The sequence below is a fragment of the Notolepis coatsorum genome (genome assembly GCF_963971535.1).
Source record: "Notolepis coatsorum genome assembly, chromosome: 20".
NCBI classification, from domain to species: Eukaryota; Metazoa; Chordata; class Actinopteri; order Aulopiformes; family Paralepididae; genus Notolepis; species Notolepis coatsorum.
In genome coordinates, this window is record NC_140184.1 from 23,777,955 (window position 1) to 23,803,817 (window position 25,863).

Sequence of the window (25,863 nt, forward strand, 5' to 3'; positions counted from 1 at the left end):
TAACAATAGTTATCAATGGGTAAGCAGAAAATAATTGTAAGCATAATTTAGTAGTGAGCTGGCAACAACTCAACAATGGAGAAGCATAAGTACATTCTTACCTGCAGTTTACATTTGCTCGTCGTTTAGTTTAGAATTGTTGTCACGTTCACTCGTTGCCTAGCAACAGACAGGCGTAAACAGGTCCCAGCTCAGACATTAAAATTGTGAGGAGAAAAGATCCATTCTTTGTTCCGATAAAGGTTTTGTTTTATGTATTCTTGTCAGTGTGGAAATCCTTGGAATCTTTTATTTTAAATGTTAAATCCCACAGAAAATGTGCAACATCCTCCTTTGTTGCTTACAGTGATCATGACGTAGGTCTACGTGTAGCGAGAGCCTTGCCTGGGAAAGTGGTGGTGAGTGTTGTCAACGTGAACTATCAAAACGTACACGGACCCTCCACCTGCTGGTTGTTGTGTGGTGGTGCGTCTAGAAGGTTTATAATTTAGAAAATCGACGATCACACATACTGTCACATCATCAGGTCAGGTGTCACATACCTAAAGGCTAGCGAGCCACTGCCACACGCACAGTGGGAGTAGAGTAGATTACACATGTGCATCTGTCATTGTGACTCGCCTCCATTTGGATGAGCAGGGTTGGGTAGTAGTAACAGTCACCTGAGAAGAAGAAAAACCCACAATTATACTACTCTAGATTACTGAGTGGGATTAGCGATTATAACAAGGCATTTTTCACAATAAAACGATTGACACTGGTTGATATGACAACAACAGAGTAGGCTATACTACATATTACAGTCTGTACATTTGAGTAAATAATTTGTTCAAATCCTATATTATATGTAGGCTATTTATGGGACAAAGTAAACTGAAAGTAATTACATTACAGCAATACTGATGTAGCATCCTGAATATTCTGCTATTTATTCAGAAGTGCTGACTTAACCTGTTACTTCCCCTGTGTGCACAAAGATGTGATAAACAGTGTTCCTTTTTGATATCTCGCCTGGACTAATGAGGCGAGGTGCTCTTCTTCCTCCGGCTTCGATATGGACCATTAACGTGACATTGAAGCATCTTTCTTCCTGCCTTGAGTGTCCTATAGTGGGACCGGTTTGTGGTCGCCAGCAGGGGGAAGTGGTGGCAGGCGGAGCGGAGGAGAAAGGAGCAGCGAGTTAGAGATGGTTACCTGGAGGGCGGAACAGAAGGAAGTCCTCTTCGACAGTGAACTCGAACGTGAGCGGACGTGTGCTCTTGCTCTCGAAGAGCCCTGTTGAAGAGCAACGGGTGATAACAAGTACTTTGCTATAAAACGTGTTATCCTAGAAGTACAAGCGATAGAGAAGTGTGTGAATAAGTGAAACGGGTTATCCTAGAAGTACAAGCGATAGAGAAGTGTGTGAATAAACAAAACGGAAAGAAGAACCAACTTCAGTAAATAACGTGTTATCCTAGAAGTTGAAGCGGTATATTAGCTTGCCGCTAACGGCTATAGTGACTCTGAGTATACCACAAGGCGAGCGTCGCTGAAGACCGGTGGTGCATACAGCCACGTTGCGTTAGCAGTACAGGCGATAGCAGGAGGGTCCACCAAGACCCACAGTTTAGCTGTGTTTAAGGTAGCAAACAGTTTAGAGCGTGCCAGCTCAGTCAGCAGCCCGCAGTGGACGTCTCGTCGACGCAGCCGAGGACACCTCTTCTTCCAGCAGATGTCGTCACAACACAGCACGCTCCTCCAGTTCAGCCACTGCCCCAGCTGCCTACCCCGGCCCGCTGGCTGTGCTTGCGGGATCGCCCGACGGCCATCTTGTCACCCGGACGAGCGTGGTGAGAGTGGACCCGCCATCTTGGTTAAGTACAGCGGTACTTCGTGTGCCAAAACAGTATTAATTTGAAGCGAACGCTAACAACCAGCGTCTAGGGGTACCCCAACCATTATAAGCCGGCTTTAGCTTAGGTTTTTATTTGGTAACGTGGGCCCACATGTAATTTATTTTTGTACTGTAATAATATTGTGATGTTCTTGAATTCCCATTGAACTCCTTGATATGTGCCTGGGTCTTCCCCTACTCAAAGCGGGGCTCTTGAATTAATGTACTGAGCACTAGGTGCCTATTTTGGGAATAGCGTTCCCCTGTAATGTGAGTGAGAGCACCCGGTGCCTAATGTGATTATACTGCATATGAACCACATGAAGTTATAATCTGTAATTGCTACTTGACCCGGCCTTATATAAAGGAGACGTAGATGGGAGCACGGTGTGTGTGTCTATTACTGAGCCTTGTTCTAACCTTTGTTGACCGGGTAAATATATGACTATCAGCATTACTATTTAACCCTTCCCACCCTATTCGTATCACATGGTTAAAGGTCTACTCTCTACAGGTTGTCAAGGAAAGGGTACTGCTTTGGGGGAGCGCAACATCTTTAGTCATCTAACAGTCACCAGGTGTGGGAGGGCTAACGGAGGTACTGGGGGAAGTGAGAGTGTGTGGGGAGCTACTGCTGACCGTCCTGGAAGGCGAGGAGGACCAGAGTACCACCCCCCAGGTTAGTAAATCCTGGGCCCCATCCGCTCCTGCTGCCCGCCCTCCAGTTCGACGTTCCGGGCCCAAAGACGGGGGTTCAGATAGATTAGAATCTACTGCATCCCGCTACCAGGTGGCCGTGTACAACCACTCCCATAAAGCAGGGATAATCAATCCTGCTACACTGAGTTGGAGTATTCCAGTGCATTACATGTCTGATTAGTACAAATGATAATGCATTCGTTGGAAAATTATTTTCCCAATGATGTTGATCACAAATCACCCAGTATACTGAAATCAGTGGGGAATGTCATCATTACAAATGTGATTAATTAATACATTAGATAACATAAATGCAGGGATTATAAGTAGCCTACTTCGAATCAGTATAAACAAGATGTGCAAAACTGAAACAAGCTTCATAAATGCACTTACCTAACTCCAACGAAATGTCCATTCTTTTTCTTATACACATGGGCTAATATTAGATCCTAATTTCATGATCAATTTAAAATAAATTATACTTTCCAGGGCAACGTATCACCTCTATACTACTTAGATATACAGGTTGCTTTATTCTAAAGTACAGTAGGATTCACTTACAGCCACGCCTCAAACACAAACTTTTTGTATCACAAACAGTACTGTATTTGCAAATCTGGTATGTCATAAATGTATAGATGTAGCAGTACTGTCTATCTGTATGTCATATATGTTATGATGAATTGAAAATGGGGGACCCTGATGTAAACAAGACGAAAGTCTTTCTCTGGTCTGCATCCCCTTAACAATTGTGTGTATTGAGCTGTACTGTATTGTACCCATTCTGCAATCTGTTAATCAAGTTTTCAATCAATCAATCAATCAATCAACAATCCCAATACTCCAATAGGGCCAATTTTCAGACTTGTGTGGAAAGCGACCAATAAGAGCGCTGTACTTCGGTGTCCGCCCCTTTTTCTTATCGTCCTATTACGTTCCGGAGCGACGACCAATGGGACGAGGTGGGTGTGATTTTATGAGGAAGGACACTTCCGTGCTTTCAAAACTGCACGTACTGCTGAGAGAGTATTTTGTGGATTGCAACGAAACGACAGGTTGCTTGTTAAAAGTAGTGGACGTTTTCAAGAAGATAACAGATAGACTTGGCTACCGTGTTCCGTTCTTTTTTGGTGTTTGGCTAGTGTAGCTAACAATGAAGATTGAAGACTGTTACAACTGAATGGGGGACCCTGATGTAAACAAGACGAAAGTCTTTCTCTGGTTTGCATACCCTTAACAATTGTATGTATTGAGCTGTACTGTCTGTACTGTACCCATTCTGCAATCTGTTAATAACGTTTTCAATCAATCAATGACGCGGTGCGTTGATCTCAAGTTTCATTCAAAGACCTAACTGGCCTCTTTTGGAGGTGGCTTTATTTTGCAGACTCCATATTCTGAAAACATAGCCTGCAGCATGTAATTCCCCCCACTCAAAGAATAATAAATAAGAGTATGGATAATACCGTAAGGCAAGACATGTGTGCGGAGAGAAGAAATTACACCCATAATACTACACTTGATTCAGACAAATGCCTTATCTGTCTGAGTTCCTTTTTGGAGCAACCTGTGGCCACACTGGACAACTGCCAGCACGTCTACTGCCTTGAATGTATTCTCCAATGGTCCAAGGTAAACAATGCATTCAATCCAAATATTTGGTTATTATTACGCTACTACGGGCACATGCAGTGAGACATTTGATTAAAAAAAACAGATGATGGATTAGTAAATTGTTGTAGTAAAAAGTAGGATACATGGGCCCTTGAGGTGTGCCCCAGCTAAAAGAGGATGTTTTTAGCTGGGGCCTGGGGCACTATTATTTCATTCACTGAATGATCATGATCGCAGGTTTCACTCTTTTCACTGGAAAGTCCACACCAACTGAATCACTACCCACTTTCAAAACCACTCTCAAAGAGCACCTATGTGAGACTGCAATTCGAAACTGGCCCCTGTAAATGTCCAAACCCAACCCCCTCCAATGTACAGTTTTACCCCACCCGCCTACCCACCCCACCCACCCAACCTCCAATGTACAGTTTCCTCCCCCTCAAATGTATATATACTCTCTTTTTAGACTCTTTTTGTACTTGTAAACAGTACTGTATCTAGACATTTATGACATACCAGATCTGGTATGTCATAAATGTCTAGATGTAACAGTACTGTCTACCTGTATGTCATATATGTTATGATGAATTGAAAATGGGGGACCCTGATGTAAACAAGATGAAAGTCTTTCTCTGGTCTGCATCCCCTTAACAATTGTGTGTATTGAGATGTACTGTATTGTACCCATTCTGCAATCTGTTAATAACATTTTCAATCAATCAACAATACAGAAAGTTATGCAATTATTTACTAAACCTATCACAACAATCCTCTCAAATAGGGATCCCATGACCAAAGTATTTTGTGAATGGGTGTCTATACAGTATGCTTTTCGGGGAACCATATTTCCTCTGTTGTAATACGTGATGCATTCCTCTCTAGTTTGCCACCTGGCTATGTGACTGTGACTCTCCATTCAAAGTACCTGTGCCAGCCTAAACTAGCAGTAAATAATTTTGGTCAGTTTTCCAGAGCCATTATCTGGATGCTTTATGAATGGACTTCAGTAATGAAACACTACTTAATAGTAAGAGTAATAATAATAACAATAATAATAATTAGTATAGTAAGCATTATTGTTGCTAGTTGATGATGATGATGATAATAATAATAATTATTATTGTTAGTTATTCATACTAGTAGTACCAATAGTACGACTACTGCTTCTGCTACTACTACTAAGCCTACTACTACTACTACTACTACTACTACTACTACTACTACTACTACTACTACTACTACTACTACTACTACTACTACTGTGGAAGTGGGTAGATTCCAAGGTAAACCTGAGGAGGAGCGGTTGTGTGTTCTATGTGATCTGGGAGTGGTGGAGGATGAATATCATTTTGTTTTTTATTGCCCTTTGTACACCGCTTTGAGGAGGGCTTTATTTGAGAAAATTCAAATTGTAAATCCGGATTTTTTTGGCAGTCTGAGAGTTGTATGTTGAGTTGTTTTTTTGTGGAGGACATCTTCAGTTTTGCAGGATTTTTGGAGAAAGCATGGCACTTGAGACAAAATACACTATATCCTATATAATTGTATTTGAATTCCTCTTGTTTCTTTGTTTATATACATTGTGTACAGCTTGTGTTATATTACGTTTTATTGTATTTTCTTGTTCTTGTGGCCATCTTGGTCGATATGTCATTTGTCAAGTAATTGGTCAAGTATATTATTATATACTTATTGACTGTTATGTGTCTTGTAAGCCCATATGGGCTGGGCATACACCTGTATGTAAGACACGAAAAAAAAAAACATCAAATCAAATAAAAAACTACTACTATTTGGTTCCCAGACTGCAGACTCATGTCCTGTGGATCGGATCAGCTTCAGTGTAATCTACCAGAGAAGTCGTCCTGGAGGGGACATTCAAAAGAAGGTGAAATGTGATGGTTTGGTCACAATTGACTAAATGATTACTGCTCCTTTTTACCTATTCTAGGTAATGTGTGCATGAAGACGGCATTACTGTATGCCTGGTATTAAACATTTGTCCTCCCAGAGAGGGACAGCATCAGTGGTTGAACAGGCTTTGCTCCATGCAGATTAAAGTGAAGTGTCGGAGGCAGGTTGTGGATGAAGAGCAGGGAGAGGGAGAGGAAGAGGAGGAGGGGGTAGACGATGATGTCATATGTCAGCAGTGTGGACGGAGCGACCGGAGGCATCGGCTGCTACTGTGTCTACACTGTGATTCAGGGTATGGCTAACCTGCTGTAAACTATGGGACGACAACTCAACTAGCTTGATAAATTGTACTTTTCTTATGTCAATATTGTTACATTTGGGTCACATTTCCATTTTTTAAGTATTGGTCTGTATATATATCTTACATGGAGAGAGAATTTGTTTTGATTTGTCGGTAGTCCATCCAATATCCCTGTGCTATGTGTGTATGTTTTCCAGGTATCATATAGACTGCTTGACTCCACCACTAAACGCAGTCCCTGAAGGTGACTGGATCTGTCGAGAGTGTGAAATCAGTTCCTCTCACCTAGGTGAGTTGTGTGAATTGATGTTAGTCACTGTCACCCAAAAGTGGCTGTAACTGTTACACATTTTACAGCTGGCACAGTGGAACAATTAAGAAATTACATAAATAATCTTAGACTCCATGGCAGCACAGGCATGTTGTCAGTAGTGTTTGCACACTTAACAATTAAAAGATTGATTACAGTCTAAGATGCATCGCGATGCTGATGTGGACGATTCTGCATTGATGCAGTGACAGAACAATCGATTATTAAAAAAAATTGTATTTTCTTTTTTTTACTCTCTTGCTAACTTTTATGTTATTTTACAATGTAGTGCTTTGGGATTTGCTCCACAACTATAAAGCGCCCTACAAGTCAAGTATATTATTATTATTATTATTATTATTATTATTATTATTATTATTATTATTATTATTATTATTATTATTATTATTATTATTATTATTATTATTATTATTATTATTATTATTATTATTATTATTATTGTATTAAAGCTAGTGCTCTGGTCATGTATCCACTCAACTCATAGAAAAGCATCAGGCTAGTATTGATACTAATACTGATACTAATAAAAAGAGTATTGAACAGTTTTTAATAGCTGGGCATTGAGATACCTTTCTAGTATCTGTATCATGCAACAAACATTTATTTTGACATCCTGATTTAAGAACTTTCTAAATAAAAGTTTATTTATCTGACTATTAATTGATGAAAAAGTAGCCATGTGCAGTAATATAGATTATAAAATTGAGGATGTAATATATTATTGAGCTGCATCGTAGAATCGAATCGAATCGTGGACAGCTGAATCGTAATCGAATTGTAAGACCAGTGAAGATTCACAGCTCTAGATGCACGCCTTTTTGCTATCAGTGACTTGTTGATCAGGGCGTGTTGAATCTGAGCAGATATAATTATTCACCATGTATCCCTTTCTAGATGGCTGCATAGAAGAAGAGGTTAGCGATGGAGAGCTAACAGACCTCCTAGATGAAATAGACGATGCTGTCCCCACCAGCAGTCGCCTGCGGCCCTCCACTACCAACCAGCCCAGAGCCTCCACTGGAACACGGAACAGCCAGAGGCTCCAGGCCAGAACTGCCAGGAATCCCACCCCACTGTCGCAGTCCTGCTTGGTTAGTTTCGCAGCTCAGCATAGCATCCTTTCACCCTTAGCATTATATCAATTCTAAACACAGTACATAAGTGTGTGTCATGAATGTGTGGTAATAATTCTGCCTATCTGGGCATCGGTTTGTGTGACGCTGCATGACAAATCTATGTCGGCGCATCATTTGCCGAATAATTTCTGTTGCTCAAATTGTCATTGTTCATAAATTCACCCTATGCTAGTATTTGTATTCACCATGTGTTTGGATTCTGCTCAGTAATCCCTTTCCCTTTTTTTTCTCTTCTGTTTTCCAGCATGTGCCTAAATACCTGTTGAGAGCATCAAGGTCTGCTGACACAACAAATGAACTGGTTGCAAGTAACCATGGTGATGCCAGGAATGCTTTAGGCATTGAATAATTGTCATCTAAAGTATGACCTGAATAAATCAGTCATTGCATGTACCTTTGGCCCTTGCCATAATAATAAGTTCAATCAGGTTTCAAATGCAATCTTTTCCCCTCCACAGTGATAAAGGAAAGTTTTAAAGAAAGACATGTGCAACTTGAACTTCCCTCAAACTCCATGGCAACTCTGAATTAAACCATGCATTATCCAATTGACTGTCCATGCATGCACTTGCATGTCCCTGAAGTCTCTCCCAACAAGATACGCATTGCCATGTGGTTCCGTGAGCGGAGTTTATTTTCCCTGCAAGGTAACATTAAGAAAAGTGTTGTAATCACACAGGTTTTGGGTAATCTCAAACTGTAATTGTCGGAAGTGACCAGAGGGAGGCAGACTTGGGTTGTTGGCAGAGTTCCCAACTGGATCTTCTGTTGTGGCCATGGAAAAGTCACGTGACTCAGAGAAAATGAAAGGAAAGTTTGCTGTGGAAACCTACAAGAATGACAGTTAACACAGAATTTCTGATTCCTAGATTGGTGTATTTGACATGTCCTAAATTAAATAAAGTGCATAATGTTCTTATGTTGTTGCATGTCTCCTACCTTGTTTACTCATTAATCACAGCGTCACAATTTATTCTGTAGCCATACAGAGTACAGTAGCTCTGTTTGCTCCACCTCTACAGCCAACCAGGAAGGAAGGGAAGACGGTATAATAATTTTCTATCTAGAATCACACCGGCACATGGTGGAGGAAGTAACTAAAATAAATTGATAGATGTTCTTGTAAAATGGCTTCTGTAAATGGTAAGTAGGCTATGGTAGATATTACATTTACTTTATATTCTGTCTATATTTGTAGAAGTGTTTTGAAAGGGAGCAGTTTAATTTGTAGTGGTGATCAATGTAGAGATTATGTATTGGCTGTTAAAATGTAAACTGCTATACGCAACACTCAGTTTTAAGGAACTTGCTGAACTTGTATTGGATAGTTTGAACACATCTAGTGACTAGTTAGTAATGGGCTTCTGGGCATGAATGAAAAGTCTGAAATCAAGAGTCTGCTTGACTGAGATACAGTATGTACAGTAGAGATGCAGTAGACTGGAGGCTTTATGTTACTAGACCCCTAATCTTGTGTGAGGTTGCGAGTGGTGTGTTAAGGTTGTGAGAAGTGAACCCCAGCAGACGAAGCATTTATCAGGCAAAGGTGACGCAAAGAGACAACGCAGAGTTCTGGGAGAATAGTGGCCACGGTTTATTCCAGCCAAGTTCCTAAGGAGCAAGTGATAAGATGGTACAATGAATCTGCACAAACTGCTGAAACTATGTTGGGTATAGCCCTTTTATAGGACAGAAAGAATGGTCTTAACATATTTATGGGGCTATGCAAAGTAGCTAAATATTGCTGATTCAGGAGTCTCGAGAAGGAAGGGGAACCTATAAATGTCTGTAGTGTGTACTGTGTTTATTTGCTCAGTTCTCTCTTTGTTCTTTGAATGCACAGAAATTAAAGTAGTGTTTTTGGTCCACCATCTATTGCACAGAAAAAGGTAAGAGGGAATGGGACCTGTCGGGGAGGAAGCTGAGGTCCCTTCCCTCGTCTCTCCTGACGCAGGGAGAGGAGGCCAAAAGAGTGGATCTGCAGAGAAACAAACTGAAACAGGTCAATAACATCTCCATGCTGGTTCAACTGAGAGAGCTTAATCTCTCCAGGAACGAGATCGAGGAATTCCCCCAGGAGATAGGTCAGCTGTGCAACCTTGAAAAACTCTACATGAACCAGAACAATATCAGATCCATACCAGAGAATGTCTTTCCACATCTACGGAAGTTGGAGTTCCTCAAACTAAGCACCAATCACTTGGCCGAGCTTCCGCCAGACCTGAACCAGTGCACCAGTCTCACTTACCTCAGCCTATCCAAAAACCGCCTGACTGACCTCCAGGCGGTGGTGGGGCTGCCGAACCTGAAGGAGCTGCTCGTCGAGAGGAACCGGCTGACGGAGTTACCGTCTCAGCTTTTCCAACGGAAAACCGCGTTGAACCTGTGCAAAGCCACGGGGAACCCCCTGAAGTGTCCACCGGAGGAAGTGTGCTTAGGAGGGGTCAGAGATATCCAGAATTACTTCGACCAATTGGAGGCAAACCCGAACAAGCACACTGCCTGGACGGTCAAGACCATGTTCCTGGGCTCCTCCATGGCTGGGAAGTCCACACTGTGCCGCAGCCTGAAGGATGGGAAGCCCGTGGAGGTGGCGGAGGAGGACAGAACGGAGGGGATTGAGATCAGTCAACTGCGCGTCCAGGAAGTCCGCTTCCTCTTCTGGGACTTCGCAGGGCAGGAGGAGTACTACCTGACGCACCACGTGTTCATCACGCCACGAGCCTTCGTCATCCTCGCTGTTAATCTGGCCAGGTAAGCAGAGATATGCAGGGACATTACAGGATCAGGGCTAGACAGTGTTGTACGAGATAGATAGAAATTCTGTCTGGAATGCAGTGGTAAGTAATGTTTTACTCAAGTATCTTTACTTGAGTATTTTCATTTTAGGGAACTTTGTACTCCACTACATTGGAAAGGAAATATTGTATATTGTACACTACATTCACCTGAACCCATAAATGACTAGTTACTTTAAAGCAAAAAAATGTGTATAGAAAACATGAATGATGAAGATAATGTACATTACATTTTGAAGCCTGCCAACTCCAAGAGGACGTAATCAGAGCCAGCATAACCGGAACACATAACACTTTAACATAACTTTAGAGGTCAATGGATGGAGAGTTGAATGCTCAAAACCACTGGAATACACAAACATCATGTCAGAGAATTATTTCACTAGTTTTCCTCATAACAATTGAATGTATTCTTTGACTGAACCAGCTACAGTATCGAAGACACCCAGTCTTTCAAAGACAAAGTGTGGTTCTGGATGAAAAACATCCAGCTGCGGGTTCCTGACTCTGTGGTGCTCCTGGTGGGGACGCACTGTGACCAGTGTCAAGGCGAGGAGGAGGTGATGGAGAAGAAGAGACACATTGACCAGAGAGTCCGAAACATGCTGGAAGAAAGGCAGGCGGTTTTAAAACGCCAGAGGAAGAACCTGGAGGACAATGACCCCACTCAATTTTCTGACCAGATGAAGGAGCTAGATTGCCTTTTGGAATGCACTTTGCAGGTAAAAGGCACATTTTACATTTAGATCATTAGATGATATAATACATTTTTACCTTTAGATAATAGATAATATATTGATATGTGCTGTGCATAGCTTACCTTTCTCCTTACATTCTGTTCAGGTTCAGGATCTCCTAGCCATCGACTGCACACGGGATGAGGATATCGCCATGCTCAGAAGACACCTTTTGAAGCTTATTCGCTCAGAGGGTATATTTCCATGTGCTAAAAGGATATTGCCTAGAAGTTATGACGAAGTGGAACAAACCATTCAAAAACTAGTGATGGAAGAAGAAATCCCCCAGCATGGTTTGTCAACTTTTGCCAAGATCAATTTAATTTAGATTGTGTTGATATAAGAAATTAATATATAGAATATATATATATAAGAAACGCATTTTCCTTTCTATTGCCAGGGATTGTTCCCTTTGAAGATCTGAGTGTCCTGATCTTGAAACATCCTAGTCTGAGCATTGAGAGCCTCCACTCCATCCTGCGATACCTCCACCGCATTGGGATCATCGTATGGTATGAAGACATCCATGCACTGAGTGACAGAGTATTCGTCCAGCCTTCATTCCTCATCTCACTCTTCAAGGTCAGGAGACACAGTCATATGTACTCTACATATGTAAATGTACAGCTTCCAAGGTTTATTACATGTTTAGTTGTGTGGCTAGAATTATATGGTCCTGATTCTTTCTCATGATTTTTTCTCTTGTCGCTCTCTTTTCCTATCTCTCGATCCAGACCATCGTGAGGCACAACCTGGTGCCGCTGCTGGAGGAGATCCCCAGGAATCAACTCATGGATGAGGGGATTCTGGTGAAGGAGAAGGCCATCTGGGTGGATGACTTCAGGAGCAGAGGCACCCTGCACAACACGGCCATACGCATCCTGGCCCGCAGGGAGCTGGCGAGGTTGGGCGTAGAGGGTGATGAAGACTTGGTCAAAGAGGTGGTGGGCACGAAGAGGGAGGAGGGGATACTGCTCAGTTTACTGCAGCACTTTGAGGTCTGTCTCCCCGCTAAGATCGGGAGCCCCCTGAATCCCCAGGCCCCCCTGTTTGTTCCTGGGGTGAATCAGTGGCAGTCGCCCAGCCAGGTAAAGAGTGACCCAAACGGAGCCTGTCTGTTCCCCAGCTACCTGCGGGACAACAAGGTTGTTATGGAGAAATGGGGGGAGGACCAACGAGATGACTTAGACGTCCATGTATACTTCCTACCAGAGATTCCTCACGGCTTCTTCCATAGGTACTGTAGCTTGAAATGTTTCACCTCTTGCTTATGATATTCTGTGTTCTATTGTTCTACGCAAACAAGATGTGTGCATTGCGTTCGATATCGGAGATACTTTTTGTTCGCAATCAATTATCTTACCTCCTGTACTCTGCGCGTATCAGGCTGGTGGTCAGGATGTGCTCCCTGTACCCGACCCACTGGGTGGGGAGAGACCAGTGTCTCCTCTGCTGTGGGGACAAACTGGTGCTGGTGAAACTGAGAAGTAAGGATGGAGATTCATTCATAGAGATACGCTGTAAGAGACCTGAGAATCAGGATGGTAAGAAACCTTTGGCTGATTTCACTCCGCTCGCCCTGTCTTTATTACCAGTGTTCCACACAACTACAGAGATCTCTGGTGTCTCTTCCCCAGCGTTCCGTCCATCCTGGGACCTGATCGGAGCGGTGATGTCGAAGCTGTCCGTGTTGTCCAGACAGTGGCCAGGCCTAGCTCAGCAGGTCCACAGCCCTTGTCCAGAGAAAGGCTGCCAACACTCCTTCGTCTGGAGGGACTGGCAGGACACCAACATCTATGACCTGTAGTAAGTGCTACTCACGCTACCATACATACCAACAACCCATCATCTACACTCATTGCACACACATCCACATGCACACACTCACTTTTAAACAAACACTCACCTTATTAACACTCACTAATCTATTTATTAAAGAGATTTGCTCTACATTCTACAGTTCTGTACCTCACTGCCTGCATTTGTACCTCACTGTTTACTCATTTTTACTCACTGTACTTAGATTGTACTTAGGCTGTACTTTAGATTGTACAGTATATTGTATATTCCTCTTTACTTACTTTTCTTTTAACTTACTTTTTTTTACTATATGAAGCACATTCTCAGGGGCTCATACAGAATCAAGCATTTCACCGTAAAGTACATGTATTTTATTGTGACAACTAATAAACAAACTTGAAACTTGAAAACTTGATACTGTATGCTGCAAGGGGTATGCTGGATTTGGGATCACACTGTTTGTGATCCGAGGGTATTTCAAAGTGTTCTGATGAATGTCGAGTAATGTGGACAAGGTGCAAAGACCTCACAGCCCTCTGGATTAGCATCGTTAACCCATCATTAACCACCTCCTGGCCCACCCCACAGTGAAACATACAGTTAACATTAACACTAGTTTACAAACACATGTTGGTATTTTGGTGCTTTGCACTCTGGGACAAGACAATGTTGTGCCATTTTATGCACCTATGTTGCATTGTGCTTTTTGAACAGTGCCCGAGGCCTGGGCGAGAAACTAGTTTGCAAGGGAGGGCATACACGACGGACAGAGCTGATTTTCCCTAAAGGTATGGAATGTATCCAATGCAAAACCAAACAACCGAGAAAGAAAATACAAGGAGATTCGTGTCAGATTTTGTTATCATGCATGTTTGTTTACCACAGTTCCTGGTGATTCCAAGTGAGGGATAGGAGTTTTTTATGAAGATCTGGAGGACACAACTTCTGAGGAGACACATGCTGCATCCACATCATGAAGACGAGTCAGTGTTCACCTTAAACCACTGGGATGTCATGTTCATTTGACATGTTTTCAAATTATTACTTTATATAATAAATATATCATGTCTTGCATGTTTTTCTTCTGAATCTAGAAAAAGATTGGTTGTTGCAATATTATTACTAGGGATGTTCGATATTGGCTTTTTTACCGATATCCGATATACGGATATTGTCCAACTCTTAATTTCCGATACCGATATATGCAGGGTTTCCCCCCCCCAAAAAAACGGAATAATTTCAGGTAATTAACATTACATATCTCTTGTCATGGAATTAATAATAATAATAATACTTTATTTGTATAGCACTTTTCATACAGAAGTTGCAGTTCAAAGTGCTTCACAACAGTAAAAATATAGGCATAAGCGAGCATGAGCAAGGTAAGGTAAATCACAGTGTTTCACATTAGGACCTAGTATCCCAATAGGTTCTCTGTTTACAGTTTCATTCAGTAATACAAATGACAAAAATAGTTTAAAATGATTCGGTTTAAAAATAATCTAAGAATTATAAAATGGAACAGAATTAACACAACATTATGCATACTTTTCACAATAAATAAAATAAGAATTTGTTCTTACTTGCTTGCATGGGTAAATAAAGGTTAAATAAATGTACAATATTTATAAAAATCTATTATTTATTTTTTTAAACCGATACCGATCATTTCCGATATTACATTTTAATGCCAATATCGGCCGATAATATCGGTAGGCCGATAATATCGGACATCCCTAATTATTACCTATAATTTTTTTTTTTGACAAAACCAGGCCATGCGTTTTTAGCTCCGCTTTTAAAAATAAAATAAAAAACTGCATTTAATAAAGTATTTTTTAAGCAAATCTTTTAATTACATCAATATTGTGCTGTCAGAACAATATCATGTTTGTAGGTGAAGTATTTAACCACCTTGTTTAACACATTGACTGCCACGCTGTTTTCCCATCTTTGTACTTAGTGTGCCAGCGCTGTAAAGTATACGGATTTTCACTGTGTGTTTCAGTGTTTGCAGGGCTATATCTATATTCTATATTATAGCTATGGAGACAATACTATGGCTCATTTGACATTAACAATCCATCGTTCAACATGTGAAAAAGAATTAATTGTTTCATGTATACGTTTGCGTGTTATACCGTGGTGAATATTGTATAGTTTGTGATCCGGCTAATTCCTGAAAACGGCGCTATGGAGCAATATGTGAATTTTGCAAAAAGCGTTGACGTTGCTCACCTGGACACGCTACTATTTCCAATTCAAAGGTATATAATATGTATTATGTTTCATCATGAATGCATGAAAGGGGGGGTGGGGGTCATTTTTTGATGCTTCGATTGCCAGTAACTGCATTAGTTTTGAATACTACATACGTTGATCGGCCGGATCGATATGAAATCATTGTAGGATCAAGGTGGAATTGATGTCATATAGTCCTTACCTTTACTAGGAGGTATCCCAAAAAGAATATTCCAATTGTCTGATCACGATTTCCAGTATTGATGTCGATCGTGTCCCTGACACGAAGTGGCACGGGATATGCCTCAAGTGTGCTGAATGCGTTTCGAAGCGCTCGCATGAAGCGATTCACTTGGCTTGGTCTAAATTCTGCGCCCGGACCATATACGATGTAACACAGAGTGTGAAATAAGGTTAACCCGCGAGTTAACCCGAGAAATCTCGGGTCTGGCAGCGAATGTGTTAACCCTTTCACTGCCACACGACAAAGGGTAACCGCCTGTAGTGTGGTAGTGAAAGGGTGAACCTTCGGTGGTGTGGTAGTGAAAGGGTTAAGAGTGGCTCCATGTTGTCTGCTAGTGGTCGGAAATTATTATTGCAGCTTTCATACTGAATTGTAGCAGGTATTTTGCAATTATGGGTGAAGCGAGTTCTGGTGAAACTATCTACAGTATCTATCTATATCTATCTGTCTATAATTATATCTATTGTAAAAGGACTATGAAACAGTGTCTACAATATGCCATATCTACTGTTGAGGTTCCATGGTAACCGGCATTCCATTTGTACACCGACCTTGAGAATTCTCTCTCTCTCTGTCGAGGGAGGGCCAGGAACTCCTACGTTTTGCTATATGACAGACTCACTGAACAGACGGGAGCTTCTTGAGGCAAACTGCTGGACAGCTAACTGGACCCACCAGTCTGTGTGGCATTTCGTCTTAGCCACAATTCTGTCTCAAGAATATATTCTGTTGTCTTTTATTTTTCTGCATCAACTGCTCAGTCTGCTCTGTTATTCTTATTTATTTTGTATAATTAAACTATAAAAGAAATCCCCATCTGAATAGAACTAAATTATTTGTCGCGACGGATCCCCCTCTTTCAAAGAGGATCTGAGCACGGTCAGAATCCCAGACATTACATCTACTCTCTAGTGTTGTACTCTGTAAGTTACATCTACTCTCTAGTGTTGTACTCTGTAAGTTACATCTATTCTCTAGAGTTGTACTCTGTAAGTTACATCTACTCTCTAGTGTTGTACTCTGTAAGTTACATCTACTCTCAAGTTCAAGTTTCTTTATTAGTTGTCATACAGAAGTACAGAATACTTTTATACAAAATGCTTCTTTCTGTTACGCTCCAGACTGTGCTAGACAAAAATAGATAAGTAAAATAAAATAGTATAGCAAGTATAAAATAGAAGTCACGTACGTAGGCACAAGTGTTCAGTATGTACATATGTACAATGTTCAATGCAGAGTAGAAGTAACTGAGTTACCATACAATATACTATACAATATACTAATATACAATATACTGTATAGTGCAAAGCAGAAATGGGATGAGGTACAATTTAGGTACAATTTACAGTAAGGTGTAATGAGGTATGGGTTGTAGTGCAAATTCTTTACCAATAAATATAAAGTGTGTTTAGGTGTTCTAAAGTGCTGCAGTGAGTTGTTTGTTTAAAGTGAGTGTGTGCGTGTGGATGTGTGTGCTGTGAGTGCATTTGATGGTTGTTACATAGTGTTATTGTTCGTTGAGCATCCTGATGGCCTGGGGATAGAAGCTTCTTCTGAGTCTTTCTGTGCTTGGAATGAGACTCCGGTATCGCTTGCCTGACCGCAGCAGTTCAAAGAGGCAGTTGTTTGGGTGGCTGGAGTCTTTGATAATTCTCTTAGCCTTACCCATGCACATACTCTAGTGTTGTACTCTGTAAGTTACATGTTTGTTAGTGGTGTTTCCTGCTGTTCAGTGTCAGTTTGCTGTTCTGTATCGCTAGTGGCTTAGCTTGGCATCGCCTTCTGCACTATCTCGCGTACGTGCACGCGTACTGAATAAACCACAAATGTACCTCTAATACCAGTATTAGTCTGACCACACCCCTCATCAGCTTACCTTCATAAGCAGGTGTGTGGTCACCTGCTCTCCTCCTTCTCGCTTTCACCACAAGGAAGAGGTGCCTCGGTAGATCCCCACACTTGACACCATGATGGAAGAAATTGGATTAGGAACAGCTTGGGAAACAAGGATACGTTGACATCATATCTTTATTTTCTCTCTCACTATTTTCGAGAAAATACGGCGATATTGTCTTCGTACTGGAGTGTCTAGAAGATGATGATCATTCTACAAACCCTCCACCGGTTTTCGTATTGGGAGCACGCCGCTGCATGCTTCTCAACTGCAGTTCCTTGCTGTGTTTGTTGGGGTGAAACCTGTCAGGCCACAGCTGAACTGTCGGACATGCCGCTGTTGTGAGGAGCGGTGCGTTCCAGGTTGGGTGAGTAGTGTTTGCTGGCGGGCTCCACTTGTCTGTTAGTGCTATGGGGGCTACTAGACGAAGTTTATGGAAACCGGCCCCAGGCTAGGGTCCTTTGTTTAGCCGTCTAGGCGACAGAAGGCCTTGGTCTGGCGACCATTATAGTTTTAACTAGTGGGCCGCGACCATTGACACTGGTGATCCCTGTGTGTTCTGGACGAGTGGATTCTCTCTGTCACCGTGTTAAGACCCCATCTTTCATATCCAAATGAGAGTATTCCTTCACGAGGGGATATGTGCATGTAATGTGCGATAGCGGCAGATTCATGTTCAAAGTCAGCTATACAGGCCAGTTGGTACTGTGCTGATTCCGCCGGACGTGTTATTGTCACCGTTGTGAAGCGGTGTTGACGTCTTGTTTTTCCTTTTTCTCTTAAAAAGTGAGGAGGGTTCAGAACGGCGGCCTGTCTGGGTGAGTGTTATGTCATTGTTTACATGTTCATAGCTTACGGTTAGCCGGTCGGTGGCCTGGCGCGGGGTGGCTTGGCTTCTCGCGCGCCGCCGGGAGCTCGCTCCTGATCGCGTGCGTCGTAGATCGGCGTCTCGCGAGCGGAAGCGATAGCACCCGAACGGCTGGAGCAGCCGTTAGCTTGATGCTATTCTGTTGAACGTGCTTTGATTTTTAACATGTTTTACACTTTTGACCACGACGTCATCCTTGACAGGGGATGTTCGTCAACCCTGCCCGAGCCTAGACGGGGATTGCGTCAACAAAGAGGACTGTAGCGACTGGTGGAGCGGCGACGCTGCCCGGATCGAACAACACGGGACGCTTGTGACTGCACTTCGCTGATCTGCGTTCCGGGCAGGTACGGGGTTGGCCAGACCCTCATAACACGTCTTCTGGTTTTACCTTGCTAAATGTATTGTGAATGACGGTGTTTTTTCCCAAAACGTGTGTTGTTGCAATGCATTTGAGATACGTTGCGGGTTGTGTGTGAGCTGTTTTTGTCACTGGCAGTAGCTTCTCCGTGCAGGTCGTGATGTATTGATCTGGTTGTTGTGTGAGAAACATCATGGTGTTTATGTGTACCGTGTACTCACTACTAAGGCAACTAACCTATGAAGCTATGCTTGGTGACGAGTGAGTAAAAGAATGTTCTTTCTCAGACTGTAATGACAATGGACAGTGAGTTCACACATTAACAGGTTTTCCTGTTTTAACTGGCCGTATTGTGGGTAAAATAGGAGGATTGTGTTTTTCCCCCCCGGTTCCCTGGGGACTTTATCACCTCCTATCAGACATGTTGTGCATTAATTGTGTCTTTTGTGTGGTAGGGATACGATGTGACTCTCAGCTTGATTGCTGAGGTTGTGCTAATCTGCTGGAGAAACTTATTTCCTAAAGGGAAATTGGTTTGGTTGCTGTCATGTGGGCTTAGCAAGGCCTGTGGTCGATACTAATCAAGAATGATGTATTCTCTCATTGTGATGATGATGGGTTGTGTGTGTCATGTGACCTACAACTGGGTTGTACTGACCACAGAAGCACATGTGTATGTTGGACCGGGGTTCTTAGAGCCCTCTCTATTCTGTGTTTTTCCTTAGTAAAAATCAGATAGCAGGTTAGCTCGTGCGCTGTGTGGAGCTGTGAAACGCTTCATAGAGTTGACTATGACTGTGTCATATTCTCTTTTTGTCGTTACGTCGTATCATGGGTGTGGGGTCGTAAAGGGGTGAACTGGTAACTTTTCCTCTCCCCGTTGTTCTGTCGGTCAGGGGTACACCCCCTGTCCTTCAAGGTTCCCGTCACGTGGCGGTTCGGCACGTTACGGGGGGGGGGGGGGGGGGGGGGAGGGAGTTCCTGGTCCCACGGCCTGGTATATTGGGCGTGTGCACCGCAGGAATTCCCCCGCCATAGAGTACGTCACCGTGCGCGTCTCTGTTGGTAGGACTTCCGTGTGCTGTTCAGGTCCATGTGATGGATCTGTTTTCAGGGGGGGTGGTCAGGGCTCCTCCTCACCAAGCGCCTACTCAGGCCTTCTGTGAGTTCGGACTCCTTCTTCCATGTGATCCATGTGAGGAAGCCTCCATCAGAGTACAGAGCCTTCCTCCTCAGATTGTCAAAGTGAGTGGACCCTCTAGAAGGGTCCTTTTCTATTGTATGTATATTCGATTCAATTCGTTTATTGAGTGTGTATGGGTTCGGTGCCTCTTCCCCGGAGGCCCTAAAACCAGTTTTTTACATGGCTCGAGGTGCAATATATTCTTTTCAATCTGTACAGCTCGCGTGGGAAGTCTCTCTGGGGATCCCCGTCTCTTTCCTATGGGAGGGTGGTGGGATGTAAAAATGTGAACATTTTTTACCCCGGCTGTGTAGACTGGGATACATACTGTTGATGCTTCCTTCTTTCTATTCCAGAAGTGTTGGAGTTAGGGAGTGTCACACCCCTCTTGTCGTTCCCCTGGGCGCCTTGGGGATTCAATGGTAGGTCTAAATAGCCTGTTCATTGATGGGGGTGTGTCCCGACGCACGTATAGTGCTAGCTCGCTGTAAACAGGCGATTGACTGGCACGCCTTAGTTGCTTGTGGTTGAAACAGCGTTTTTATAAAGCAACTGAGATGGGGGTTTTTCCTCTTCCGGCGACCACATCCCATGACCTGGGTGGGTTGTCGACGGATCCTCGTTCATGTCTGGGGGATGATGACGGGATGGATCTGAACATATGTAGTGGGGTCTCACGCCCTTGGGGTGGGCCACCAGGCGCGGTTCGTCCCGACGTCTGGGTGGCGCCTTCTTTTCATGTTAAGATCAACACGCATATCTGTCCTTTTCCTGGGGCATGTCGGCGTGGTTAGGGCACGGGACTGGTTCTGGTCACGCTGGTCCAGATCAGTTGAACCCGTTGTCCGCCGGGGATGCAGATCTGCTGTTCTGGTACCCTGAGGGACTTGGGCTTTTTTCAGGGGGAAAAATGCCAGGTCGGTCTGGGTGTCACAGGGTTAAGCGCTATGGAGACCCTGGTTGGGTATGTTTTTACTCAGCACTGTCGTCATGGCTTACAGCCATGCCATTCTGTACGCGCTCGATCTCGTCGGATCTCGGCCGCTACACAGGTTGGTCCTGGTTAGTACTTGGTTGGGAGACCGCCGGGGAATACCAGGTACGGTGTGCTTAGGGGCTGGTTCTCCATTGTTTTTCGCTCCTCTCTCACGCATGGCGAAGAGGGGCCTGTGGGGGTGGTTTTTTGACCTCCTCTGGTGACCCTGTGCTTCCCGTACCGCCAGGCCCGGTCCGAAGTGATGTTTGCGACCCGTAGGCCTGGGTTAACCCTTTTTGGAAACTGAAACACTTGTACTGCGGTATAGCCGGTGTATACCCGCAGGTGTGTTTTGGAGTTTTTTCTTGAGGGGTTATAGGAACAACCACCGCATTGGGTAACACCGAGGTGGTTGATTCCCTGGTGTGTTGGAGCAGTGTCAACTCCCGGGTTCACCGGTTGAGGGTGCCCCTGCACGTTCATGACGTCTGCCAATCGTGTCAGCCTTCTCTGCCTCGACCCCTCTGGGTGGGGGTTGTTAAATGGAGGCTTGGTCATGCAACACCGCCAGCTTACGCTCCTTCCGCCGGGGCGGCTGTGTTCAGCTGTCCCCTCTGGCGCCTGTCTCGTCCGCAGTCTCCAGGCTAGGGTTAACAGCCTGTTGCCTGGTTTTTCCCCGGTGCGCTGCCTGCTTCCGTTGGTTAACCTTTTTTGTGTGCTTACGGCCATGCTGACTGCCTATTCTGCAGGGTCAGTGTGCCAGGCGGTGTACTATTGGGGGGACGGGGCCCGCTCGGCTTACTGGCCTGGTTGGTTCCGCCTGGGAATACCAGGTGCAGTAACTGAGGGGCCTTTGTCCGAATACGCTGGCGATGTGGGGGGCGGGGCACTACGTGCCCACCTGGTGGGGTCTTGATGCTGGCATCATGGACTTCTCCGGGCCCCCATTCCAGGGAGTCCAGTCCTTTTGGTGGGTCTGGGTCTTCCTTCGTGCTCCGCTGCTACGGCCTTGCCACGGGGTTGGGTTTGCCCTTGACCCCGTGATTCTGGGGGCAGTAACGAGGTTGTTCCTCCGTTCGTTCCCGGGTGGCATGCGGGTTGTGCGTGTGTGTAGTCGTGGGTCAAGCCACGGTCTGCTCACCCTGTGCGTTGAGTTGCTTGAGTGCCTCTTCGCACGGTCGGGTCCGTCGCCCTCCCGTGACGTCCCTAATAGGGGGGCTACCCTCCATTAGGGGGGGTCGGGGGGGCTCGGCCCTCCCTGTTCTGATGGTTTTGGGGGGCTGTCAGCGGGGTGTATTTGTCAGCCAAGTGGCTCCGCTTGGCCTCCCTTGTGCAGAAGGCGATGCCAAGCTAAGCCACTAGCGATACAGAACGTTAGGTTATGACTATAACCAAGTTCTGTTAGCTAGGGGCGATGCTTGGCATCGGACGCCGCTGCAGCCCTTGTCCTCACCTTGTGGTGAAAGCTTGGGAAGGAGGAGAGCAGGTGACCACACACCTGCTTATGAAGGTAAGCTGATGAGGGGTGTGGTCAGACTAATACTGGTATTAGAGGTACATTTGTGGTTTATTCAGTACGCGTGCACGTACGCGAGATAGTGCAGAAGGCGATGCCAAGCATCGCCCCTAGCTAACAGAACTTGGTTATAGTCATAACCTAACGTTATGCTTCATCTCCTGTGTAAAGGTGTTATGCTTTAACCTCTCTCACAGCAGGTAACACCCCAATACTTACTGTATTGCCATTGCCATTTATTCTGCATTATAATAAATGGTTAATCTAATGATTCCTGACAGAATTGCAAATATAGAAATGTTTAGTTTTTTCCTGTAATATGACCTTCATTTATTAGGTCATATGGGAAAGCTTCTCTCTCATCCATATGACACATGGCTTGTTGGGGACAGTATAGTCTCTGTGGTCGCAAAGTTATATTTTATGTGTACCTAAAGCTTGAACTGATACAGGCAGGGATGTGTTCTAGAAGATCTCTTTCTGCCCAGGCCAGGACTAAAGGGGACATAATATTATGTATCTTCTCAAAAATGTTATATGGCTTCCTTGAATCTGTGGAATGTGTTACAATCTTTTTTTTGCTAAATCTAAATATACTTTTAATTATTCATTTTCCTGCCCTTCTTTCTTCCCTTGTATTGAGCAGCCAAACAACCAAATTGTAGCCTATACATTAATGATGTCCTTCCTTGCCGGACTATACCTCACAAGATTCAAGTTCAAGTTTTGTTATTTCTCACATATAAGGTACATTATAGTGAAATTCTTGGTTCTGTATGACCCTCTTGAGATTGTGCTTCATAAAACAGTAAAAGACCAAACAATATGCTTGTGACATCGTCACCTTAAACTTCGATGCCCCAAGGGAGTTTCGAACCCGTGGTCTCCCACACCACGGGCAACAGCACAGACCTCTATACCAAGAGGTGAACTCACTGCTTTGTAACGTGTCTATGTGTTTTTTAAGGGTGAGTGAGTTTAACCCATAGCACCGCTACTCACCCCAGTCACTTCATAACATCTGAAGTCCATCGTGACTGCGCTTCGCGGTACCATCTGTTAAACTTACATATACAATATACAAAACTAAAATGCTAAAATGAGGTAGAAGAGGTATAGTGCAAATGTGTACGAATATATTGATAAAATACGGTGTAATGTTTAAAGTGTGCATATGGATGTTGTGTGCAATGAATGAATGACACCCAAGAGTCTTCTCCCTCTGTCCCTTACAGCTCTATATGTTGTGTTTTGATGTGTTGTGGGTGCTGCTGTATTGATCTCCACAGAGCAAGGTCTGCAGTAAACGCTCTCTGTTTGGTAATAGTTCTACTGTAGTATAATAATTGACAGCAATCCACTAATCATTATTACGCACACTTTTCTGTCTCCAGCCTTTGCAGAAAGCATACACTTTATACAGACTTTGTAGTCACATTTAATTTATATATTTGAATAATGTAAAATGTTCTTTGAACAATTGTATTTGAGCCAAGAATTGTATGTATGGAGGTTTAGTTGCATATTTTGCAATTTATTTTTTAAGAAGAGAAATGTAAAAAAATATATAAAAATGTATTAAATTACATATTTTAGTGCATTTAGCATGATTAGCAACATGTGGTTTGAGGTACTGTAGCTGCTATTTTGTAAAATACACATTTCATGAAAATTGTCACCAGTGACTATCTTGTGTAAATAAGCTTTAGTAAAATATTTTAAAGAAGTTGTTATGCATAAAATAGAACCCATTAGTACCCATTTCATGATCACAACTTCCTATTGTTATTGTTCCCTTTGTATGGCTAAATCAAGTGCATCTGAAAAGCAGATAATGTACAGACAGCGCAGGGATGCAGATCCTGAGCACAGAGCAGCAAACATACAGCAAAGAAAACGGGGCTATGCCAAAGATATTCAGACAAAGAAAATAAATAAGTGACAAAAGTGAAAGGGAGAAGAAGAGAAGTGAACATAAGGCATGGCGGCCAGGAAAGATGCAGAGCAGGAGCATTGACCCAGATCACCCAGCATTTCAAGGTAGATACAGAACTTGAGATGTTACGAATCCAGAGATCAATAGTCAAATATGACACAGACCATAGCCTACAAGGATTGGTAACTACTGTACATTACACTACATAGGGAAAGGACATCATGAACTTGTGTTTTGCCTTTAAGTAAGTGAGATTTTCAGTGAGACACCACTGTGAAAACATAGTTATAACAATGCATAGCATGATATAACCTAAGCCTCTTAGACACACACACATTTATATTATATGTCGGGACTTCCCCTAAACCTTCCCCTAACCTTTGATCCCTAACCCTAACCTCAATTGTAACCTTAGCCATAAACCCTAACCATACCCCTGAAATTGACCTTTTATGTTGTGGGGACCTGCCCATAGTCCACACAACAGTGATTTCACAGGTCTTTCCATTATATGTGGGGGCATTTGATCCCAACATATAATATCTTTACAAGGACACACACCCACCCACACCCAGCTTTGTATTTGTGAAATATCAGGACTTAACCCTGAAAATGACCCCTGTACAAAATGGGGACGTCCTGATATTAGCATCTTTCAGGTTTTCCAGCATTACCAGGAAAACCAAGTACACACACACACACACCAACATACATAAATACACCATTTACATATTTTGCTCTCACATCCATATTTGCTTCCCAATCTCCCATTCACCGCAATACCTTCTCACACACCCTCACTCACTCATCCGTTCCTACTCACACACACACACACACACACACACACACACACACACATACACACACACACACACACACACACACACACACACACACACACACACACAAAATACTTGAGAGTGAAATGAGTGAAAACTAAATAAAGTTCTGGTGTAAATAAAACAGACAACAGAGCTTAAATGAAACCTTTTTAAGCTAATATTTTTGTTTTACAGACTACAACAAGGGAGGAAAGTACGTAGGAGAGATGCTCAAAGAAAACAAAGGGAAATTCAGAAACTGAAAGATGAGCTCATTGTCTGCAAATGAAAATGTGAAAAGTTCAAATGAGTGTTTTAAATCTTTTTTTATTCTATTTATTTTTGGGCTTTCTGTATTTTTCACCTATCCCAATTTAGTCGTTATGCCAATTCCTGGTTGCGTGCATTGCCCCACTGTCGGCCTGGGGAGGGTGTATACCACATGCCTCCTCAGATACATGTTGAGTCACCAGCCGCTTCTTTTCACCTGACAGCGAGGAGTTTCACTGGGAGAACGTAACATGTGCGGAGGTTCACGCTATTTCCCCCAGATCCCCTCCCTGCTGAACAGACCAACCAGTAGGAGTCGCAGTTTACAACGACCAGGACACATACCC

The 25,863-nt window shown here is 43.4% G+C and overlaps 2 protein-coding genes across 3 annotated transcripts; both read left to right on the plus strand.

The window, feature by feature from the left end:
• The first annotated feature begins 3,611 nt into the window (after window positions 1-3,611).
• On the plus strand, window positions 3,612-8,756 carry LOC311247149 (PHD and RING finger domain-containing protein 1-like). The gene is made up of 6 exons (XM_084337464.1): window positions 3,612-4,207; window positions 5,994-6,077; window positions 6,244-6,395; window positions 6,602-6,693; window positions 7,630-7,826; window positions 8,116-8,756. The coding sequence occupies exons 1-6, from the start codon at window positions 4,031-4,033 to the stop codon at window positions 8,218-8,220; spliced, it is 807 nt and encodes a 268-aa protein (XP_084193590.1). The 5' UTR covers window positions 3,612-4,030; the 3' UTR covers window positions 8,221-8,756.
• A 152-nt stretch (window positions 8,757-8,908) lies between these two features.
• Window positions 8,909-25,572, plus strand: LOC311247228 (malignant fibrous histiocytoma-amplified sequence 1). Of its 2 annotated transcripts, XM_084337565.1 has the most exons (10): window positions 8,909-9,014; window positions 9,755-10,625; window positions 11,097-11,391; window positions 11,513-11,699; window positions 11,807-11,988; window positions 12,141-12,643; window positions 12,793-12,950; window positions 13,044-13,212; window positions 13,921-13,994; window positions 14,092-16,452. In XM_084337565.1, the coding sequence occupies exons 1-10, from the start codon at window positions 8,999-9,001 to the stop codon at window positions 14,109-14,111; spliced, it is 2,475 nt and encodes an 824-aa protein (XP_084193691.1). In that variant the 5' UTR covers window positions 8,909-8,998; the 3' UTR covers window positions 14,112-16,452. The 2 variants fall into 2 exon arrangements, with proteins under 2 accessions (XP_084193691.1, XP_084193692.1); XM_084337566.1 differs by lacking the exons at window positions 13,921-13,994; window positions 14,092-16,452 and adding an exon at window positions 25,442-25,572.
• The last annotated feature ends 291 nt before the right edge of the window (window positions 25,573-25,863 follow it).

What these genes read in the sequence shown, in the direction of transcription:
- LOC311247149 (XM_084337464.1), top strand. Translation starts at nt 4,031, where the DNA reads ATGGATAATACCGTAAGGCAAGACATGTGTGCGGAGAGAAGAAATTAC. An exon ending in TGTCTACACTGTGATTCAGG is followed by an intron (nt 6,396 to 6,601) that starts GTATGGCTAACC and finishes TATGTTTTCCAG; the next exon opens with GTATCATATAGACTGCTTGA. An exon ending in AATCAGTTCCTCTCACCTAG is followed by an intron (nt 6,694 to 7,629) that starts GTGAGTTGTGTG and finishes ATCCCTTTCTAG; the next exon opens with ATGGCTGCATAGAAGAAGAG.
- LOC311247228 (XM_084337565.1), top strand. An exon ending in GAGACCTGAGAATCAGGATG is followed by an intron (nt 12,951 to 13,043) that starts GTAAGAAACCTT and finishes TCTCTTCCCCAG; the next exon opens with CGTTCCGTCCATCCTGGGAC. An exon ending in AGAGCTGATTTTCCCTAAAG is followed by an intron (nt 13,995 to 14,091) that starts GTATGGAATGTA and finishes TGTTTACCACAG; the next exon opens with TTCCTGGTGATTCCAAGTGA.